This window comes from Sturnira hondurensis, unplaced genomic scaffold (assembly GCF_014824575.4).
Source record: "Sturnira hondurensis isolate 20B ecotype Veracruz unplaced genomic scaffold, ASM1482457v3 Scaffold0008480, whole genome shotgun sequence".
In the NCBI taxonomy this organism is placed as follows: Eukaryota; Metazoa; Chordata; class Mammalia; order Chiroptera; family Phyllostomidae; genus Sturnira; species Sturnira hondurensis.
This window is the reverse complement of record NW_028081111.1, coordinates 1,783,911-1,806,864: the sequence shown is the minus strand read 5'-3', so window position 1 is coordinate 1,806,864 and position 22,954 is coordinate 1,783,911. Positions and strand designations below refer to the sequence as shown.

Genomic DNA, 22,954 nt, shown 5'->3' with positions numbered 1-22,954 from the left:
CGTTTCAAGATGTCCTGGAGGTTCCTTAGCCTCTCCTCATTTTTTTTTTTGAATTCTTGTTTCTTCATTCTTTTCTGGTTAGATGTTTCATTCTTCCTTCTAGTCCACTCCATTGATTTGAGTCCCAGTTTCTTTTCCATCACTATTGGTTTCCTGTACATCTCCCTTCATTTCAATTAGTTTAGCCTTCATATGTTCCTCTAATTTGTGACTATGTTCCTCTAATTTATGACTATAATCTTCCAGGTTCTGTGAGCATCCTGATAAACAGTGTCTTGAATTGTGCTTCTGAGAGGCTGGCAATTTCTCGGTCACTGAGAGTTATTGGCTCTGGGACTTTGAGTTCTTCTTACACCATCTTTTGGGCTGTTTGTGCCTGTTCTGTAGCAGGATCAGAGCCCTGAAGTGTTCACTAGAACAGGGCAACTAAGTCGCTGGGTTGTGACACTGTATGTGGGGGCGGGGTCAAAGAGGGACTGTGGCGTCCTGTCTGCCGCCTGCCGCCCTCACCAGTGCCGCAGTTGCTGCCGTCACCAGGCCCACGCGTTTCGTCCCACTGCACGCGAGTGTGCCACCGCCGTCAGCCCTCGCCCCCTGGGGCCTGCGTGGTCTGTCTCACTGTGCGCGAATGTGCGACCACAGTCAGTCTGCCCCGCACCCCAACTGGTTCCGGGCTGCCTGAGCGCCTGGGTCGGGGGACCTGTCCTGCCCGAACCTGCTCGCTGCTGGCTCCGCCCCTCTTACTGTCCCCGTTGAACAGTTAGATGTAGTTGGACTTCCGTATAATTCAATTTTCTGTCCTTTGGTTGTGTCTTTGTGTCTCCGAACCTTTGTTGTATTCAAACTTGGTTGTGGGAGAAGGCACAGTGTTTCCACCTATGCCTCCATCTTGGCAGAACTACTCCTGTATTATCTCTTCCTTATAATTTTCTTAACAATGTTTTCTTTTCCCTAGTTTTCTTTGTTGTAAGACTATAAAATACATATAAAATGCAAACTATGTGTTAATCGACTGTTTATATTATCAGTAAGGCTCGTAGTCAAGAATAAGCTATTAATAATATTTTGGGGGGGTCAAAAGTTATGCATNCATATTATTTCTTTCTGCATTTTTAAAGAGTATAGTTGACTCTTAGATACAAGTTTGAACAGTGCAGGTCCATTAATATGCATATTTTTAAATAAATATGTACAGTACTGTAAATGTATTATTGCTTCCTTATAATTTTAACAATGTTTCCTTTTCCCTAGTTTTCTTTGTTGTAAGACTATAAAATACATATAAAATGCAAACTATGTGTTAATCGACTGTTTATATTATCAGTAAGGCTCGTAGTCAAGAATAAGCTATTAGTAATATTTTGGGGGGTCAAAAGTTATGCATGGATTTTTGACTGGTGGGGGAGTCAGGACCCTAAGACACAAGTTGATCAAGGGTCAACTATATTTCTGTTATGTGAACAGTACTGGTTAGAAAGAAAATTACAAGTATATGTTATGTGAAAATTACAGGTTTGGTTTAAAAAAAAAAGAATATGAGATACCAGTGGATTCAGGGAACTGTATAGTTATCATTAAGACCCTATGGAGGAAGAGGCAAAATAAGGAAAAAGAAACTGTAGACTGTACATTTGATACCAAATATTAATACAACTAGAAATAGAAATGAGCAGAGGGTTCCAATCAAATGGATCTTGGCTTGAACCACTGCCTAGTCACCCTGGTAACAGGGACACACACTTGTTTCTACCATCACCAGAAGAGCCAGAAGTAAAGGAAGTGAACAGTAACTGGGGTGCAGCACCAGTTGTCTTGAACGTTCATCCTGACAGTCATAGAAGGAACTGGGCCACTTGTGCAGCTCTAGGAAACTTCCAAAGAACTGCAGTCAGGTGCCTGGCACCTCCATTGCCCCATATGTCACTGTGGGTTCCCATCTACACCTGGATGGTGGGGGAGGCACATGGGCTGGAGAAAGCATCCAGCTAGTGAATCCACAACATTAATGAGAACATGAGAGAATCAAGAAACTAGTATCTTGTACAAACCTCAACAAAAGATTTTGTTTATCCCCTTAGCATTTCAATATGTATGCTTGTGTCCAGCCTTCCATCCAGGTGAAATATTTCCTAAACATTAGTGTTCATCTATCCTAGGAGCTTTAACCTTCAGCTCTGCTTCCCCCCTACTCCTAATCTTCTGGTAATTCCTCTTGGCTAACTCACATTCCTTTTCATGCTCTCTGGCCTTTTCCTCAAAGAGACAGCCCGACAGTCAACACTACCAGCCACCTGATACCTCCAATTCTGTAAACAGGTTCAACAACAATGGCCTTTGAGGAGCCAAGAACCAGCCTTACCTTGGTGCGCGGTTTGAGGTGCAGCTGAACCAGATTATCAGCCTCATAGTGGAAATCTGTAGGGAGAGTGGTGGCTCTCCAGGTCTGGTTCTCCAAAGTAGACTTGCTCAGAATAGTAGCAGCCTATTAATTTTTTTAAATAGTGCGTGTTAGGCATCTTTAATAAAAATGATCAAACCCATTCTTTTTTAGGAGATTGGGAAGGATATAAGCAGCACTAGCCTGCCCTCAGAGTCCCCATTTCTGTGTAAAACTGCAACTTGTTAACATTATTCATATTCTAAACTTCATTCTCTGTGCTATTGAATTTGGGACTACTTCTCAATTCCTCTATGAACTGAGAGGCAATAAAGTCATCTGTTTAAGAGTTAAATATGTAATGAATTAAAGAAAAAACACATCTAAAAGTGAAAGAGCAATGCAAAGAGTAATTTAAGAAAGCACAAATTATAACAATCCTGAGCAAACCTTTGCTTTTCCAAAATACACATCAAAGTCGATGTCATCATCAAAGTCAATTTCAAATTCTTTCTTTGTGCTCTTCTTTCTGTTCTCTGATTTCAAGGCAGTATCTTCTACAGAAGTGGACACAGACAGCAACACTACTGACTTTTGGGTCCTATATTATTTCTGCATCTCACAAGACATACCACCAGTCTTAACAACCATACCATAAAGCACTAAGAAAGACAAATCATATGCCCGATTTTCACTGTTAATTTATAATTTGTAATTTTGCTAACAAAACACAATAAAAATGCATGTGAATTAATCCCTCCTTTTCAAAGAGGGAATGAATGGTGCTGGCACTAACCCCCTTCAGAGTCCAGCTCAGGGCCGCCTCGTGCAGTGACTCAAATGGGACACAGAGACCAGTGGTCATTCCCTCCCACACCCATTGTGTGAAGCCATGTGGATACTAGAGGGTAGTGCCAAGTTGGGAGCTCAGCTCTCCCGACTCTCCCACTCAGAGGCCTCAGTGTTAACTAAGCCCTCATCCCAGGCCAGGCCAACTGACTGTCCATTGGGAAGCTGGCTCGTCTATGTGCATTTGGAGCTGACCTGAAGTTTCAACAGGACAGCAAACAGCATTTCCCTTCCTCCGCTGACCTGCTGTCTACTGGTCACCTACAGTACACCATCTTTTCCTAAGAAACTCCACCTGGAAGTACATACGTTTCACTCGGGGTCTGAAGCGCCAATGCTCCGGTCCAGCCCACATTGACATGGTGCGGGGACTAAAATAGGAATATTCTCCAGGTTTCATGGATAGAAGAGGGCACATGGTACTAATGTCTCCATCCCCGAGGGGAATCATTTCTTTCCTGTAACATACATGAAATAATGTTTTTTACATGTACAATCATGTCCACATTGACATACACAACACAGCTGTGTGTTTACATGAATAAGGGGGGGGCTCACAGGCTAAAAAATAACCCTGGAATTTATTTATAAAAAATGGTGTATTTATTCTTACATGTTTAAACTTCAGTTACCTTTAAAGTACTCTCCATTTGATGGAATATACCCTTCAAGATGTTTTTCCACTGCTCAAAACAGATTTTGAACTCGCCAATGCCTTTTAGTGCTTCTGCTGTTTTTTGTCTCACCTCTCCTACATCAACAAAATGTTTCCCTTTGAGGACTTTATTCATCCGGGGAAACAAAAGAAAGTCACCGAGGGTGAGATTGGGAGAATAGGGAGGATGGGGCCTGGGGGTGGGAGGGATCACACATTTTGGGGGTCAAAAACTGCTGAACACTCAGCTTGGTGTGGGCAGGTGTGCTCATAAATCACCCATCATGAAATGGTAAATGCGCTGAAAGAGTCTTCAAAGAAAATTAACTGAAGCCAGGCACAGCCTCTTACAACAATGCCAGCGGGTACACTGTTATGGATGGGTTCCTAGAACACTCACCTAGCTGGGGAAGCCTGTACTATAAAAGGCCCGCCCTCCAGAAGATAATTCTGGTTTTTTGGGGTCCCCCTTCTTGTAAAGCAGTATGTGATACAATTGAAGGTTCTACCCACCTACCTTCCCACAAATAAGCAACATTTCCAAGTTAGTCCAATGCAAATACTTCATCACTAACTACCCTGCAGTTTTTACTTCATCAAAGCGTTTTGCTTCTCTTAATTTTATAACAATACAATCATATCTACACAAGTACTTTGGATGTTCCAAAATGCTTCATAAAATACAAGTTTACCCATTTGAAAGACAGCAAAACAGAGGTAGGAAGAAGTTTTTTTTTTTTTAAAGATTTTATTTATTTATCTTTAGAGGGGAAGGGAAGGAGAGAAGGAGAGAATTATCAATGTATGGCTGCCTCTCGTGCGTCTCCTGCTGGGAACTGGCCTGCAACCCAGGCATGTGCCCTGACTGGAAAACGAACCGTGATCCTTTGGTTCACAGGCCCGCACTCAATCCATAGAAGTTAAGTTTTTACATAAGAGCACACAGCTAGTAAGTTGCAGGGCAGGGAGTTGACACAACCCCTCTTGGGTCTTCCAACATATAGGCTTCTACCACAAGCTTATAACCTTTCACCCTTTTCTTATTGTCATTCCATAAAGGAAAGTTCCAGTAACTCTGTTGTAGTTCCTTCTAAAAGTGAAGACGCTATTCTAATTTATATTCCCCAAATGTTGGGGGGGGTCCCCCTTATAATCTAACTTTTAAGCTGGTGTGCTCAAGTTGCATTCTTTGCTGTGGGTGAAATGCCTAACCGGCCTGTCCAGCACAGCAATTTTGGTTTGATTTTTCACCCTTTTTGCAAATTACTATGAGGTAGCTTTCTCCTAAAGGCCTCTGATGTATCACCAAGTATGTGAGTTCTGCTCTACTGCCCTATAGCAAAGGTTAACAAGGAAACTTCAGGCTTTTTACCTGTCATGAGCCATAAGTATAAATTCCCTTTATACCAAGCATTATGGAATAAGCTAAAAAAGTTTTAAAAGGGGACTTTGCCTTTATCTATAGAATCTTTTTGTACAACCTAGGAAACTATACTGTTCTATTTATTGTGTAATTAAACGTTAATTTTAAAGATTAAAATGTACTAAAAAAGACTCATACTTTTAGTCTGCAGAATGCCTAGACTATGTGAAAACCAGAGGGAGAAAGATGGCTTCAGCAGTATCCCCACGCAATTATCACAGATACTCTTCTGTTAAAGCTTTGGTGGCCATGTGGGGAATCATTAGGAACTGATAGGCAAAGCTATAAAAAGCCTGGCTCCCATGCCCCGAGTTTGTAGGCCAGGGTCGGACTGAGGCCCTGGAGGCTTGAACACTAGCCATTTAATAATTCTTAGAATACACAGTGCTGCGGCAGGCACCCTACTCGTCCCCACTCAACAGCTAATCTAACCACAGCCTGCCTTTTTCAAGGCGTGCCCCTCCCTCGAACACCTTTAATACACTGAAGGAAGGGAAATATTCTGTATCTTCTACCTGCCACTCTCCCTGCCACCCTGCCCCTTCTAGTTTAGCACAGGTTCAGTCGCTAATACCTTCTGGTTAAAGGTCTCCCCCCATTTAGCTCCTAGCACACACCCCACATGCAGAATGTCTACTATTGCATGCACAGGGCAGGCCACGGTCTGGGCCTGGACCTACGACAGCAAGCACCTCACAAAAGCACACTACAGAGATCAGGAAGAGGGAGCGCACCAAGCTATTCCTGGACATGGAGTACTTTCTCAGCTTTGTCCTTGTCAACGTACACATGCGGAGCTCCATTTTTTACACTGTGCACAGCTGTCAGTGTTGCCATCCAGGTACAGATAGCATGGGCATCCTATACACACTTGGATTTATAATCCAGCACCACCCCCACCCCACCTTGAAGGCCTTTCAGGATGGCGCAGGGTTTTCCATCCTCGTGCACAGGATGGTCACCCAGGGAGATGTAGGGAAATGGTACATGGCTGGCCTCACAAACTTCAGTTTAAGAGCTCTGGGTGGAGGCTGCCATATGTAATTCATTAAGTGCAGCCAAGACTACTTAACCTCTCTAAGCCTGTTTCCACATCTGTATAATGGGGCAAACAGGAGCTAATTATAGGATTGTTGTGAGTTTTAAGTGATTAAATTTTACATATTATATAAATTATCTAAAATAATGCGGGTAAGGCCCCTAGCATAGAGGAGCTCAATAAATACCAGATAGTTACTACACTCATCTAGTCCCAACGCTTTAAGAAAATGAAGAACCCAAAAGGTGATGTCAGCTGCCCCCTATCTCATGAATTCTATGGCAGGGTCAGATCCAGTTCAGTTCAAACAGGCCAGCACCACACAAAGGGCAGAGACTTTAAGACAGACAAAATCCTAACTAGAACCTAAGCCCCTACTCCTAAAGCACTCACTAGGATGGAGTCTTAGGGTTTGTTCTGTCTGGAGCTAGGGAGAGAAATGAAGACAATTATTCAAAATAATCATCACCCTGGCTGGTGTGGCTCAGTGGATTGAGCGCCAGCCTGTGAACCACAACATCACTGCTTTGATTCCCAGTCAGGGCACATGCCTGGGTTGCAGGACAGGTCCCCAATGGGAGGTAGGCGAGAGGCAACCACACATTGATATTTCTCTCTTTCCCCCTCCCTTCCTTTCCCTAAACCTAGATAAATAAAATCTTTAAAAAACAAAATAAGCATCTAAGGGCCTAACAAAACAAGAGAATGGAAATGACTTTGCTACCATCAGTTCCTCAGATGCCACCTCATTATGTAGGAAGACTGGTAGCTCTTCTCTGACATTTGAAAATGTCCTACTAAGTTGCCTGCCACATTTCTCAGTTCTTAGAAGGCAAGATGGGAATAGTGATCAAATCACTGGTCAACAATACAAATCAGGCAAGGAGGGTGCTCAAGAGCCAGGTGGTAACTTTGCCTCGAGGTGCCAAACGTTCAGCCCCTTGATGTCCACTCTGATTTGAAGACACATTAATAGAGTGAATCATTTCCCACATGGGTAGATAAACTGAGCTCAAGAAAGCAGTCTTTTATCCTGGAGACATTAAAGCAACGCTCTTGAACAGAATCTTGCTCCTGGGGAAATTATACTGGATGACTTCTAAGGTTTTACCCTTACTCACCCAGCTTGGTTGTCCCCAGTCCCAGGGTTGCAAAGCTGCCCTTATAGGCATAGGCATCATCAGAAGGCTTGTCCTACCCCCAGGCCCATTCAAGACCTTTAGGGGCCCTGGGCACCACAGGATTATGGGATCCTGATTCCAAATCATATTCAAAATTAAAATACTAATTTGTTGAGTACATATAATAAAGGCCAACAAAGTTCTGATTTTCTTAGGTTATTAAAGTAATAAAACATTTAAATGACTACAGACCAATTTTACCATCTCTTTTCCTGCCCCATACGCTCAATGCTATCTGCCTATTGAGTTTCCCCTGCTCTGCTTATTCTTGGTAACCCAACACTGCCTGACCCTTCAGGCAGGGGCCACATTTTTTTCTACAAACGACACATCAGCCTGTTTCCATCTATAACGACAGGGAGCAATTTAGCCAAAAGCTGGACTAGGGGTAGTGTGCAGAAAGGGAGCACCCTACATGCTACCAAAAGCCATCACTAACATAGCTACTATATTGCAGCTAGTTTTTACCAGCACGTCACCTTTGTTGGTTCTATCCTTACAAACTTCTACAATGTCAGTTTGATAACCAGTAAGTGGCTGAGCGGACATTCAAAGGCAGATATGAATCTATCATGAGCCAGATGACCACACAGCACAGCAGCCTAGTAATCACAGAGATGGAATGAGACTGTCCAACAGGAAGTCTAAGAAACACCCATGGGAACATGTTCTGTGATCTTTAGAGCCTTACTGGCAGCTTGGACTGTGGCAGGGCTCCCTCCAGCTCCTGAACTCTGCTTGATCCTCACAAATGGTGTGGTCCAGTTCGTCGTTGGCATCAAAGTCGTCCTCCAGAGGCCCACTGGGGAAGTCTCCACCATCACTGTCCTCTTCCTCGGCATTGATGTCAAATACCTGATCATTCTTCTTGAACTTGTCCACAAGGGCCGACACAGACTAGAGGGACAAAGAGAGGGTTCTCCTCATTCCAGTGACCACCACAGTCACTGCTGGAGGAACAGCCTCAATAAATATATGCCTCCTCCCCCTCCCCAGAGCCAGTGTTCTCATGACAGAAAAGTGCAGAGGAAGTTGACACTGCGCAGCACAGATGGAGCTATACTATCGCTGGGTACATTTTGTAAAACATGAAACAGGAATCTGCATCATTAGCTACTTGTTTAGAGAAAAGAGTTGTCCATGGAAATCGTTTATTTTAGAAGTTGTAGTAAGTAGGCTAAAGAGGCTAAGCTAAAAATACACAGAGGAAGCTCTACACATGACAGTTTCTCAGGCAACTCTGTGCCAAGGGACTTAATCTCAAAAAGCAGGAAATTCCTCAAGCTTGACAGTAGCCCCAGAGACCAGTGGCCAGTGAGATAACCATGTTCAAGAGTAAATCTGATAAAAATGTGCACCCAGGAGTGGCAGGGCTGCCTCACCCGAGGGGAGTACCAAGCTGGTCCCAGAATTTACGCACCTGTCCACTGGTCCTCCTGGAGCTCACAACCCCACTCCTACTCTACCCACCCACCCCGAGGTCTTACTCCCTACAAAAGTGCCAAAGGAAATGTTTTCTGTACTCATGGCTAAATAAAAATGATGCCAGTTTTGGTTCCCACTGGGCAGAACTAATCTCAGACCATCTTACTGAAACCACAAAGTGCTGGAGAAATGCCCTAAGCCCTGAAAAGTCCAAATATTGACCATACCTCATTGTGTGTTTCGCTGTCCCATTTAGTAAATTGGAACCCGGCCAGGGAAGGGCAGATCTGGCGGTCTTCCCCACACTGCTGCAGGAGTGCTGGAGAGGACAGGCAGGGCAGAGGGTCAGAGGTGATCAGAGCATGCGCCTCACCCCTGGAAGGACCAGAGCAGCATGATGGCAAGGGATGCACCATCACCTCAGCTCTTGGGCAGAGAGACTGAACATTCCACATGGGCATTTCAACCATTAGTGAAACACTCGAACAGAAACCTGAAGCACACACATGTGACTCTGACACGGACTCTGTGCTCTTCACCATAGTCAGGAAATAAAAAACCCTCCCTTAAAGTGTGCAAAGTGCACAGCCACTCATAGACATTATTTTGGTTCTAATTATAGATTACCTGCCTCACAGGATTAGAGCCCTAGATGAGCACATGAACTTGGAAAACAGGCTGTTAGTACAAAATATTTTTTCTTAGTAAATTTGAGAGAATAGTAAAAGAGGAGAAGGCACTGTAACTTGTGCTAGCCCTGAAGGGGAAGGGTCAGTTTCATGGGACACAGAGAAATGATGACATACAAGTACAGCTCTCGCATCCTTGCTCCTGGCCTTTCCCCTACCTGTGACTATCACAGCAGCCTGAGATGATCCCCCCACTGGGGGCATGGAGAGGCTAGAAGGAGGGTTAAAATCCTTGCCAAGCCAGCATAAGAGGCTGACAACAGGGCAGGTCTGTTCTCAGACCACCACAGAGGCATATCTGTGAATAGATCACAATGACCACATCTCCACAGGTCCCCCTGGATTGGTAACAAATAAGGAAGAGGCCCCTCTCACTCGACCAGTGTCTCAGAGCCCCTTTCCTAAGCCCAAACCCTGATATTCCAGGTTAGCTGTGGGCTCTATTATGTAACTATGAGAACTGGCTGCTAATGGGTTCATCTGAGGAACAGGCACATACAGACCAGTAGCAGGGGAGCGCTCCATGTTGCAAAGAATTGGGAAAGTCAGTTTCGTCCAAGAGTGTGCCCAATTGGGCACTCCAGAGGAACGTTCTGGGTAATTTATATACACAACACAAGAGCACAATGCACTCTCTATACCCCACAGTTATAAGAAACATCTCTAATGACTAGCATGCTCTGGTGAAACGTGTTGTGTGAACTTACCTTTTAAATCTGTCATTTCTACACAACCTAAATCTGGCATTTCAGGAGGCCCTCCACTGCAGAGAATCTGGACATCAGAAGGGAAAAGCAGCTCGCTTCTATAGTCATGACAGTGGAGGGTGGAGAGGAACACCCCTGCCGTGCTGCACTCGTCAAACGAGGCCGCTGTCTTCTGAAACAGGGGATCAATCTGGGCACAAACACAGAGAACCCAAGGTTGTGGAATTAAGTCAAATATCAAATATCAAAGGAAATATCAAATCCATTCACCAAGTCTGCTCATCACAGCTGCACACACTGGAAAAAATGTCCCCGCACATAATCAAGAGGGGAGAGGGCTTTCTAACTGACCAGATAAAAAGCCCATCCCAGTAGATACTAATTCAAAAGAAAGGCTGCATATAGTCAAATGAGCAGTGATACCACTCAAGAACACAGCACATGATCACAAGCTTGTAACATGTCTGTATCCATCCGTTTTTGCTGAAACCTTCTGTTGGTCTTTTTCCACAAGTCACCATTTTTAAATTGCTATCTCTAGTGGAATGCTATCAACAAATTCTACTGACTTAACCAGATCCCACTATTCCTCAGATCAGAAATACTATCAACAATTTGGAAAAATGCAACCAAGAGATCCAGGTAAGGAACAGGCGGAGTAAGCCAGGTTAGATGGCTGGATAAAGCAGGGGGTGGGGGTAAGAAGACCCCCAGGCTGGGTCAAAGGACAAGAGTGGCACAGCCAGGTGACACCAAGCCCAAAGGCAGAACAGGACCAGGGTTTAAGAATGGGGACAGGGCAAAGCATATACATGTGCAGCAAGAGGGTAGAAGTCAGCTGGGACTGTACAGGTGGCCCTGTGACAGGAATAGGTTGGGTACTGGGTTCACGGGTCTTCCTGATGTCTCAGGACATGGCTACTATGGGGAAACGGGCGTTTTCCTGGCTCCCTGAGCCCTGAACCTGACCTCACCAGAACTGAATTCTATGGCAGGGCCAGATCCAGTTCAGTTCAAACAGGCCAGCACCACACAAAGGGTATAAGGGTATAAGGGTAATACCGTCAACTTCCCAACAAACCATCTCACCAACCCCAGAGTAGCACATATGTCCCTCTATGTGGTCCCTGTTGCCTCACCCAGTCAGGCACATGGTTCAGTGGGTTTTCCTCCCAGTGCATCTCTACCACCCATCCTTCCTTCCCACCAAGGCCACCAGCACAGTCCTTGCCTAAGTCAACCCTGTCTCCGGTCTCTTCCATTTCCTATCCCACAAATACCAATGTTGTCACTCCATTCCCTCCCTCAGATGCTAACCACAGCAATGGTTCCCACCAGCATCCTACACCCCCACAGGGGGTGTAAGGAAATTAAACTCAGAGTCAAAGTGTCAACACAGAAGCTGTACAACCCACATTAAAGCTGAAAACACTAAAATAATTTTCCTTACTTCTGTCTAGAATCATATCATGCCAGTGTGAGAACAATGGTTCTTTCACATACATTAGATCTGATTGAGTAATTTCATGGGAAAATGAATGATTGTTGGCTGCACAGTTTAAGAAGAATCTTTTGAAACAAGAGTCCCTAGGAAAGAAGAAAACAGTAAAGAAGGACTTCTGCCAAGATGGAGGCATAGGTGGAAACATTGTGCCTTCTCCCACAACCAAGTTTGAATACAACAAAGGTTTGGAGAAACAAAGACACAGCCAAAGAACAGAAAACTGAATTATACGGAAGTCCAACAACAATGAACTGTTCAACCTGGACGGTAAGAGGGGCGGAGCCAGCAACGGAGCAGGGTTGGGCAGGAAGGATCCTCTGACCCAGGCGACCCAGGCGCGCAGGCAGCTAGGGTAGCATCGTGGACCCAGTGAGGGTGCGTGGCAGGCTGAGCGTGGTCACACATTCGAGAGCAGATAAACCAGCAGAGGTGTGAGCAGTGAGACGGACCCCGCAGGCCCCAGTGGCGAACCCAGTGAGCGTGTGGAGCAGGCTGACCTCGGTTGCACATTTGCACATGCAGATAAAGCAGCAAAGGACTGAGCAGTGAGACGGACTGCGCTCGGCCCCGGCGGCCAAAGGAGGCAGAGGAGACCGCCATTGATTTCCTTTGAGCCCGCCCTCACATACATCGTCACAACCCAGTGACTGAGTTGCCCCGCTCTGGTGAACACCTAGGGCTCCACTCCTCATATATAACAGGCACGAACAGTCCAAAATATGGCTCAAGAAGAACTCAAAGCCCCAGAGCCAATAACTCTAAGCAAAAAAGAAATAGCGAACCTCTCAGATGCACAGCTCAAAACTCTGGTGATCAGGATGCTCACAGAACTGGTTGATTATAGTCACAAATTAGAGGAACATATGAAGGCTAAACTAATTGAAATGAAGGGAAATGCACAGGAAACCAATAGTGATGGAAAGGAAACGGGGACTCAAATCGAGGGAGTGGACCAGAAGGAAGAACGAAACATCCAACCAGAAAGGAATGAAGAAATGAGTATTCAAAAAAATGAGGAGAGGCTTAGGAACCTCCAGGACATCTTTAAATGTTCCAACATCCAAATTATAGGGGTACCAGAAGAGGAAAAGAAACAGCCACGAGTGGAAAACTTGTTTGAACAAATAATAAAGGAGAACTTCCCCAGTCTGGCAAAGGAAATAGACTTCCAGGAAATCCAGGAAGCTCAGAGAGTGCCAAACAAGTTGGACCCAAGGAAGAACACACCAAGCCACATCATAATTACATTAGCCAAGATTAAAATGAAGGAGAGAATCCTAGAAGCAGCAAGAGATAAGGGGACAGTCACCTACAAAGGAGTACCCATCAGACTGTCAGTGGATTTCTCAAAAGAGACCTTACAGGCAAGAAGGGGCTGGAGAGAAGTATTCCAAGTCATGAAATCCAAAGACCTACAGCCAAGATTGCTTTATCCAGCAAAACTTTCATTTAGAATGGAAGGACAGATAAAGTGCTTCTCAGATGAGGTCAAATTCAAGGAGTTCATCATCACCAAGCCCTTATTATATGAAATGCTAAAGGGTCTTATCTAAGAAAAAGAAGATGAAAAATATGAACAGTGAAAGGACAGCAAACTCACAGTTATTAACAACCACACCTAAAACAAAAGCAAACCAAGAGGACAGCTAGATCAGGAGTGGAACCATAGAAATGAAGAACACATGGAGGGTTAGCAACAGGGGAGTGGGAGGAGGAGAAGGGGGGAGAAGGTACAGAAAATAGCATAGACAGTAGGTAGAAAATAGATAGGGGGGAGGGCAAGAATAGTAGGGGAAATATAGAATCTAAAGAACTTGAGACACATGGTCATAAACTAAAGGGGGGGAAGGGTGTGTGTAGGGTGGAGGGGAATGAAGGGGGGGAATAGAACAACTGTAATGGTATAATCAATAAAATATATTTAAAAAAAGAAAAAAAAACAGTAAAGAAGGCTTTGGCAGGCAGCAGAGTCCATGGTAAGGTCTAGGGCTGTTTCAGCCGCAGGAGGAAGGCCTCAGGCCCAGCCCAACTCGTATACGGCCCAGCTCCCTGGAGAACCAACGCTTTTCTATTCCATGGCTTGTGCTTATGTTTCTGCCTAGAATCACCTTCCTGGCCATGTCCACCTGTCAAAGACCCATCCTTCCTTCAAGGGCCAGTTTACAATCTACGTCTTCTATAAACTGAGCACACTGTAGAAAGCTGTGTCGAAAATAGGTGAGCTCACATGAAGTAGTGTTCTCAGCAGGCTAGACACACTGACAGACACACTGACAGAACAGCTGCTCTCTAATCTCCACCCCATCTCCAAGACTGACTTCAATAAAGAACTTCAAATTCTACGTTTATAATTATCCCCCTCTTTTCTATCATCCATACTTTTGGCTGTTACAGGCTTAACAGAGGACAGAGAAAACAAAGCTCTCCAGGCCTGGGTACCTGGTGTTTCTTCATGACTATTGATTTCACTTGGCCTAATACGCCACAGCCCAACAGCCACAGGCCCCGAGGGGGTGGTGCTGCCAGCTCTCCTGCTTTTCTTTATAGCGAGAGAGGCTACTGCAAGCCTCCTCGGGCTCCCCCAAAGTGGGCCCACCAGATAAGAAAAAAGATGGTTAGAAAAGAGAATGTCCAACCATACTGTTGACTGGAATATTTTATTATAGAAAGTGAGAATGATAGTGAAATAAATATTCAGATTATTGGAGAAGGAAAGAACAAGAACTTGGGAAGGGAAAGGAAGGTGGGAGAGGATTTCATGGCTTCCCTTCAGATGTGTATAGCATATTACATGGACAAAACACTTTGCCATCAACTCATTTACTAGCATGAAACCTTTGTGTGAGTGGCTTCAGTGTTGCCTACTTTCACAGTTTAACAAAGTGAGATTCAGAACCTTCTTACAGGCCACACAACTAAGACAGTAGAAGCAGGATCTGAACTTCACATCATCTGCCTCCAAATCCAGTGCCAGCCAAGGTCAATACTGACACAGAGATGAAGGAGATGAAGGGAAACAGCTCCCTCCCCCACCTCTCCCCTCCCTCCCCATCCACATGCAATCCTCACAGCAACACTGACTGAAGCCACCAGGCAGCACATCACTCAGAGTGAACTTAGCCCCCTCTGCTCAGCCTCACCAGTACCATCTGCTGTGAGACCACCAGGACTAATCGCATTACTGCCCTTTACTTATTTGTCACATATAAAAGACTCAAGACCCCTGGGACTGTATATGTTCCAGGCTATCCACACTTCTGACATGTGCGCTGGTCCCCATTTCCTTCTTTCTAAAAGCTGATATTTCCCCCCAGGGCCCTCTATTCAGTCATCAGCAAAATTCCCTCTAGTCTCCACTTTTCCCCTGAAGGTCTTGCCACTTACTTGCTCTAACTTGTTTATTCCCAGTGGGAATGGTATCTCTCTCCAGGGGGTAAAAACTGGTTCTTAGGAGAGGGTGAAAAAAGTCTTAGCAAGTATAATTATTTATGGTTATCCAAACCTCATACCTACCTGACAAATCTTTTTCCTTAATAATTAATTTCAAAGGGGAAGGATATACCTAAAAAGGCTCTGAAGGGTGGAGACAATGACAAAAGGCTGACTACCACTCTAAATGAAACAGGGTGCTCACCCAAGGACACTGCTTGCCCTGCATGCCTCTCCAACATGGCCACTTCCTTTCCCGCCACTCTCAAACCACTGTCCAGGAAAGGACTGGTGATCTTTGCTCCTCATTGCAGCTTCCAGACTATTCTTCCCAGTTTCTAAAACCCTCAGCTTTGAACCTAACATCAGACTTTAACACACTCTGCCCATCTGTGTTATAATCACCTCCTATAATACCCAGGCCTACCCCAGTCATGGGAGATGTTAATATTAGCTTCTTGGCTCATTACTCTCCTCAAACTTTACTACTGTCATAGTTTTTGGTGATTTCAATATCCACATGTTGATTCATCCAACACCTAGCCTCTCAGTTCTGTGATACTGTCCTGCCTCAATGGTCTTGAGCTTCATCTTAAGACCCTAGGACTCAAGAGATCCCAGTATGACCACCATACCTCCTCTGCCTTTTGCTCTGAACTGAATCATTAACCATGACTGCAACTGCTCCATACCCTCAATTCGAAGTGCCTCCCTCTGACAACCACCTCCCACCTTGACAGCCTACAGCCTTGGTGTCTCTAACACCGACAAGTCTCTGACCCCACCAGACCTCTCATATACTGATTGAATGACTTTATGCTACCCGTCACTGCCTTCTTTCTCAACTAAAATGCCATAAGCAATGATTATGACCACTCCTGTGCACTTGCTCTTAACTCCTGCCTCTGTGTCACATTCACTCAGCTAAATGCAACCCTTTGTTCAATCCAGCTTTCTGACTATTCCATGCTTCCACCCACACCATTGCTAACAGAGAAGAAACAAAGTCATGCCAAGTGACATTACTTCAAATCCATCCAATGGACCCCAAGTATTGTCTGGCAAGCAAACTATATTTTCCTGCTCCATTTTTCTCCCGCCCACTAGATGGCTCTTTCCTATCTTTTTCTCACCTCAAACCTCTAACACTTTGTTCCTCCATACTCTCTGTTAGTTGATTATCTGGCTTCCTATTTCATTGGGGGACAGGTGTGTGTGTGTGTGTGTGTGTGTGTGTGTGCGCGCGCACGCACCACTCAACCAGAAGAGAATGTTTAGAATGGCAGCATGTACCCATCCATCTTCCAACGGCATGGGGCTCCTCAGCCCAGCCCCATCTATGTTGTCCATTCCCTTCCCTCCTCACATGCTTAAGAACGCCATGCTAGCATTTCCCCATTCTTTCCTGCATTGTCAGTAATTCCTTCTCCACTAGACTGGTACCATCAACAAGCAAACATGCTGTTTATTCTCCCATTTAAAAAAAATAGAAAACTTTGCCCTGACTGGTGTAGCTTAGCTGGTTGGGTGTTGTCCCACTTTGATTACCAGTCAGGGCGCATGCCTGGGTTGTGGGCCAGTTGGGAGCAGACAAGAGGCAGCTGATCGACATTTCTCTTGCACATCCATATTTCTCTCTCTCTCTTTCTCCCTCCCTTCCCTTCTATCTAAAAATAAATAAATAGAATGTTAAAAAATGCTTCTAGACTTTACTCTCCCCTTCATTTGCCAACCCATTACTCTGCTCCAATTCAAAACAAAATTCTTTAAAACAAGTCTATACTCAATTTCCTCCCTTTTGTTTTCTCCTATTTATTATGAAAAATTTCAAGCCTACAAGAATGCTGAAAAACTCCATGAAACTCCATGTACCTTTTGCCTAGATTCCCCAATGGGTAACATTTTTATATTTTCTGTCTCTAACCACTCCCACCCCCAACAGAACCTTTTTGAAATTAGAAATGATGACACTTTACCTCTCTGCCAGTTATTAAATTACTACGTCTCAGCTTCAAAACCTACCTTCTAGCCTCTCTCTGTGATGCTGGGGGCACATTTTAGCTTTGCCAGCAGCCGCTGTTGGAATCCACTAACCATGGACACTAAAGGGAGACTGCAGGGCCAGAATGAGAAGGGACTTGCTTCTTTCTGTTGGTTTACTATTTCTGTTAAGTGTCACCCAGCAGTGCCTCCTTATCCCAGATATGATAGGTCCTACCTGTAGCAGCAGTGCATTCAATTTGCACTTTTTCTCACACTCACATGACCAGCTGCACTGTGTGCCCCTCAGAGACACCATACCAATCAGCATGCTCTCTGGGTCCTTGGCCCATGAGTCCCTCTTTCAAATTCAGGGACACAAGCATAGCCAAGCATCACCCCTTCCTTGGAGGTTTGGGCTTCAGCTCCACAGGACCCCCTCCAAACTCACCAATAGCTACAGGTTGCCACATTAGAAGTGGCACATCATTCCCTCCTCCCTAAAACTCCTTCACTCCCTCATTTGGACACCACACTGTCCTGACTTTCACTCTACCTACCAGATGTTTCTTCTTCAGCTTTCTGAATGCAAGACTGGGGCATCCCAGGGCTCAGTTATTTTCCAACATCCCCTTGGTGATCAAGTCCAGTGTTATAACCTTAAGTACCATTTATGAATGTCATGTGGATAAGACAGAGAAGTACTCTAGTCCATTGTTGGTAGGAGAGTAAACTGGTACAACTTTTTTTTTTTAGGGCAATGGAAATTCCCTCTCAGAATTTTCTTACAGATATACTCCCAGAGAGTGCAAAGATGGTATGTACAAAAATGTTTGTGGAAATATTGTCTTTAAGAGCAAAATTCTTTTAAAATTTTTTTGGCAACACTTGTTTGCTTCAAATTAACTGTGATAATCATAAATGAAGCCTCCACTGCCATTCCTTTAAGCAGATTCCTTAGGATTTGCCAGATTATATTGGCTGCTTAGCACAAGGATTCCAGAGCAGACCATTAAACTTCACATCCAGCCCTTCCGAGGACTTCCGCCAAGATGGAGGCATAGGTGGAAACACTGTGCCTTCTCCCACAACCAAGTCTGGATACAACAAAAGTTTTGGAGAACTAAGACACACCCAGAGACCAGAAAACAGAATTATACGGAAGTCCGACAGCTACGAACCGTTCAACGCGGATGGCACGAACAGCCCAAAAGATGGTGCAAGGAGAACTCGAAGTCCCAGAGCCAATAACTCTAAGCGACCAACAGATTGCCAGCCTCTCAGAAGCCCAATTTAAGACACTATTTATCAGGATGCTCACAGAATTGGTAGAGTACAGTCACAAATTAGAGGAACATATGAAGGCTAAACTAATTGAAATGAAGGGAGATGTCCAGGAAACCAATAGCGATGGAAAGGAAAATGGGACTCAAATCAAGGGAGTGGACCAGAAGGAAGAACGAAACATCCAACCAGAAAATAGTAAAGAAACAAGAATTCAAAAAAATGAGGAGAGGCTTAGGAACCTCCAGGACATCTTTAAACGTTCCAACATCCGGATTATAGGGGTACCAGAAGGGGGAAAGAAACAGCCACGAGTGGAAAACTTATTTGAACAAATAATAAAGGAGAACTTCCCCAGTCTGGCAAAGGAAATAGACTTCCAGGAAATCCAGGAAGCTCAGAGAGTGCCAAAGAAGTTGGACCCAAGAAGGAACACACCAAGGCACATCATAATTACATTAGCCAAGACTAAAATGAAGGAGAGAATCCTAGAAGCAGCAAGGGATAAGGGGACAGTCACCTACAAAGGAGTACCCATCAGACTGTCAGCGGATTTCTCAAAAGAGACCTTACAGGCAAGAAGGGGCTGGAAAGAAGTATTCCAAGTCATGAAATCCAAAGACCTATAGCCAAGATTGCTTTATCCAGCAAAACTTTCATTTAGAATGGAAGGACAGATAAAGTGCTTCTCAGATAAGGTCAAGTTCAAGGAGTTCATCATCACCAAGCCCTTATTATATGAAATGCTAAAGGGACTTATATAAGAAAGAGATGATGAAAAATATCAACAGTGAAAGGACAGCAAACACACAGTTATTAACAACCACACCTAAAACAAAAGCAAACCAAGAGGACAGCTAGATCAGGAGTGGAACCATAGAAATGAAGAACACATGGAGGGTTAGAAACAGGGGGGTGGGAGGAGGAGAAGGGGGGAGAAGGCACAGAAAATAGCATAGACAGTAGGTAGAAAATAGATAGGGGGAGGGCGAGAATAGTGGGGGAAATATAGAATCTAAAGAAATTGAGACACGTGGTTATAAACTAAGGGGGGGAGAATAGTGGGGGAGGGAGTGTGCAGGTGGAGGGGAATGAAGGGGGGGAATAGAACAACTGTAATGGTATAATCAATAAAATATATTTAAAAAATGAAATAAATAAATAAATAATTAAAAAAAAATTCACACTTCACATCCAGCCTTACTGACTAGCTGTGTCATTTTGGGCAACTACTTAACAGTGCTGCACCTCAATCACCTCTTCATAAAATGTAACAAGGATGTTGTCAGGAATAAATCAGTTAACACTGGTCACAGGCTCAGGGCAACACAGTGTACCCAGCAAGTATACAACAAATGTTCACTGTCACCATCACTGCTGCATGTACTAGGAAAGAAAAAAAATGTTTTCATCAGATTTCTTAGTAATTTGCCATCTTCTTCTCAGTCATCCTGAAACATTGAAGGAAAGCAGGGACTTGCCTCCTTCACCCTTCACTGCAAGGCTAAAGGATGACACTAAAGAGACCAGTTGAATATTTTACACCCCTGAGGCCTAAACAAGCACAAACCAGCAGGCAGGCTCAGCCCCAGGTCTCAAATGAGTCAGAGACCACACTGTGCTCACTGCTCCTCACCTCACACTTCCGATCTGCCTCAGAGACGTTGAGGTTGCTTACATTCTGCTCAATGGTTTTGTGTGAGTGCTTCTTCTTGGGCTTTGGAGCCTTTTTAGTTGTTCCCGTTTCAGTTGCACTTCCATCTAAAGAAGAAATAAGACCATGTATTGCAAGGACTGCTTTGGAGGGTCCAATTGAACTGCAAGTTCCTCAAAACTCTACAGAGTGGTTGTGACTTAAACACACGCCATTATCTCATAGCAACAGGCACGTCTGATCTACAGCTGAGGGAAGACCTAAACTACTCAATTAAGCTTCTAAGACAGGTCAATGTCCAAAGACCCCCAAATCAGAAGTTCCCAAATTGGTGATGTTTACTCAGTCTAGCCTAAATAAAATCTAAAAGCTTCTCATACACAAATTTGAAAATCACCATGTCTTCACCAGATGAGAACACTGATTTCTTGTGACTTCATTCCAGTATATTACTCAAATAACAATCTGCTACACCCTTAAAAAAGCCCTTAACTTAATCCAGATCCCCACCCATGTACCTCCACCATGGCTTTCTGACTCGTCCGGTGATGGTGCATCTTTGCCCAGCCCCCCAAGAACTCTGTACACATCAGCATGGACAGCATCCACACGTACAGCATAGATCTTGGTGCTGGCATCTAGAGTGCCTGCAGCCACCTGGGGAGACAATCTGGACTGTACTTGAGGGAGCACATAAGAAGGAACAGCTGAACAGGCAAAACCCAGCAAGCTTCATAAAATATTTACTTGCCCTTATGAAAAATATGACAAAGATCTCTTAAGACTAACAAGGATTAGATCATAACAGAAAGATAGCTTCTCTACATTTCATCAGTTTAGGAAAGAAGGTAAAGTAATTTTAAAAATGTCTTAAACAAGGAAGGAGCTCATGTATTTGTAGAATTCAACGACTGGGCCATGCTAAATATCAGACATAATCATCATGAATTCAGATACAAGAGAAGGTGGACATCCTTACTTTAAAGTTGGTCAGTTCAGTGTCTTTCTGTTTAAGAATCTCTGACATGAAATCAATCAAGTGCAAGCCAAAAGCATTCTTGGTAGTGATTTTCTGGAAAGAGAACATTGCAGAAAGGTTTGTTATTTATAACCCAGGCTCACATAAATGATGCTACCCTGGGAGGTAGCCAAGTTTATAATTAGGGATATTCCACATCTCATCACAGATATCAATTTCCACAAACAGTTTGGGACATAGCTAAATACATATGTGTCGCTCCTCATTCTCAAGGCCTAGAGTAACAGCACACGATTCCTGAGTGCCCGCTGCGTGTAGAACCCGTTCTAAACACTGTCCCCAAAGGGACCCCATCACCCTCAGAACAACTCTGTGAGGCAGGCACTACTCTCGTTCTCATTTTACAGAGGACCCTGCAACAAATGGTTGGGTGACTTGCCAAGGCCATATAGCATGTAAGTGGCAAAGACAGGATTCCAACTCAAGTGGACTCTAAAGCTCACAATTAGCTCCACAGCTCTACTATTTCTCTACTCTCTGCTCCAGAACTTACATTGTTATCCCCTAAGCCATGCTGACATACTGCAGATGGCAGGCAACCTGTCAGGAGCACCAAAGCTCTGTAAGAAACAGTAAAACCATACCAGAAATGCCAACATTAAGAAGAGTCGCTGGAGAATAAAAGTACACAGATATTAGGGATCATGCATTCTCTACAGAATCAAGAAGGCTAAAATTCCCCAGTGCTTAAGTTGTAGACTCTTTGCTGATAAACCAGCAGATACTCACATTTTCAGTGGATAGTTTGATACAGGTGGAATAATGCTCCGTAATCTGTGTGTTTGTAAATTTAGGCATTGTAGCTGAAAAGTCAATATTCCTAAATGAAAAACAAAAGTAAAACTCTAGCAAGGATCTATGACACATAAATTTTCAAAATCAAGACCCAAAATCCACGAGGTAGTGTGGAGACGCCAGACCCATGTACCCCACATCAGGTTGGTGGCCACCCCAGCTGGCAGCACAGAACACACTCACCGACTGGAGGGGGAGGCCAGCAGATGGGGTGAGTCTGTGCTGAACTGCAGGTCAAAGGCCCGGGACCGCCTCCTCTGCAGACGCTCCTTTTCATCATCATTCTGAGGGAAGTCTTCAAGAACTGGGGTGCCAGGAGTGTTGAGAGGGGCCTTCTTAGGTGGATGAATCGAGAACACCCGTTTTGATGGTGAGGCACTGAGGGGGTATCCACAGGTCTCTAAAGAGTGATTCATTGTGGCTCACAGTGATGAAACAATACACTTGCTCAAGAACCTTGAAAAGAATGTTTCCTGGATCTAAAGTGGGCTCAGGATCTAAAGTGTGCCCCTCGTCACAGAGTGGATGTTCACTGCACGTTTCCCACCAAGATCATTGTCAACTCTAAGAGTCTACAGCTAGGAACTCTATAGTTGGGGTTTCTTGGCGGGGCAGGTTGTGGGGAGAGCAGTGATGGGCTTCTGATGCTTCCTTGCCCATCTGGGACAAATATCCACTATGTGAACCTGTAGCACTATTGGGAAATAAAGGTGGGTAAGAGGAAGTTGCTGCCTCTGATAAGCTCACAAACTAACAGAAAAACAGACGCATATAACCATAGTCTCAGGCAAGAGACAGATACTGAGATAAGGGTGAGGTATGGGACATTAAGTTGGATAGGTTAGGTTCTAAACCCAGCAGGACACAGAAAATAAACAACACAAATGTGTAAGATAAATATAACATGCCAAAAGAATCACCCAC

General features: G+C 44.3%; 1 protein-coding gene across 2 annotated transcripts in view; it reads right to left on the bottom strand.

The window, feature by feature from the left end:
- The window catches only part of NCAPH (non-SMC condensin I complex subunit H), a 40,359-nt gene that overhangs the window by 13,673 nt on the left and 3,732 nt on the right, over positions 1-22,954 (bottom strand). For both annotated transcript variants that reach the window (XM_037055006.1, XM_037055005.1), the window contains exons 2-12: positions 22,214-22,430; positions 21,965-22,055; positions 21,176-21,268; positions 20,715-20,853; positions 20,179-20,303; positions 10,346-10,535; positions 9,177-9,268; positions 8,216-8,421; positions 3,536-3,684; positions 2,828-2,934; positions 2,360-2,482 (exon numbers count right to left, since the gene is read on the bottom strand). In XM_037055006.1, the coding sequence (XP_036910901.1) occupies positions 2,360-2,482; positions 2,828-2,934; positions 3,536-3,684; positions 8,216-8,421; positions 9,177-9,268; positions 10,346-10,535; positions 20,179-20,303; positions 20,715-20,853; positions 21,176-21,268; positions 21,965-22,055; positions 22,214-22,430 (1,532 nt within the window). The remainder of the gene's footprint in view (positions 1-2,359; positions 2,483-2,827; positions 2,935-3,535; positions 3,685-8,215; positions 8,422-9,176; positions 9,269-10,345; positions 10,536-20,178; positions 20,304-20,714; positions 20,854-21,175; positions 21,269-21,964; positions 22,056-22,213; positions 22,431-22,954) is intronic.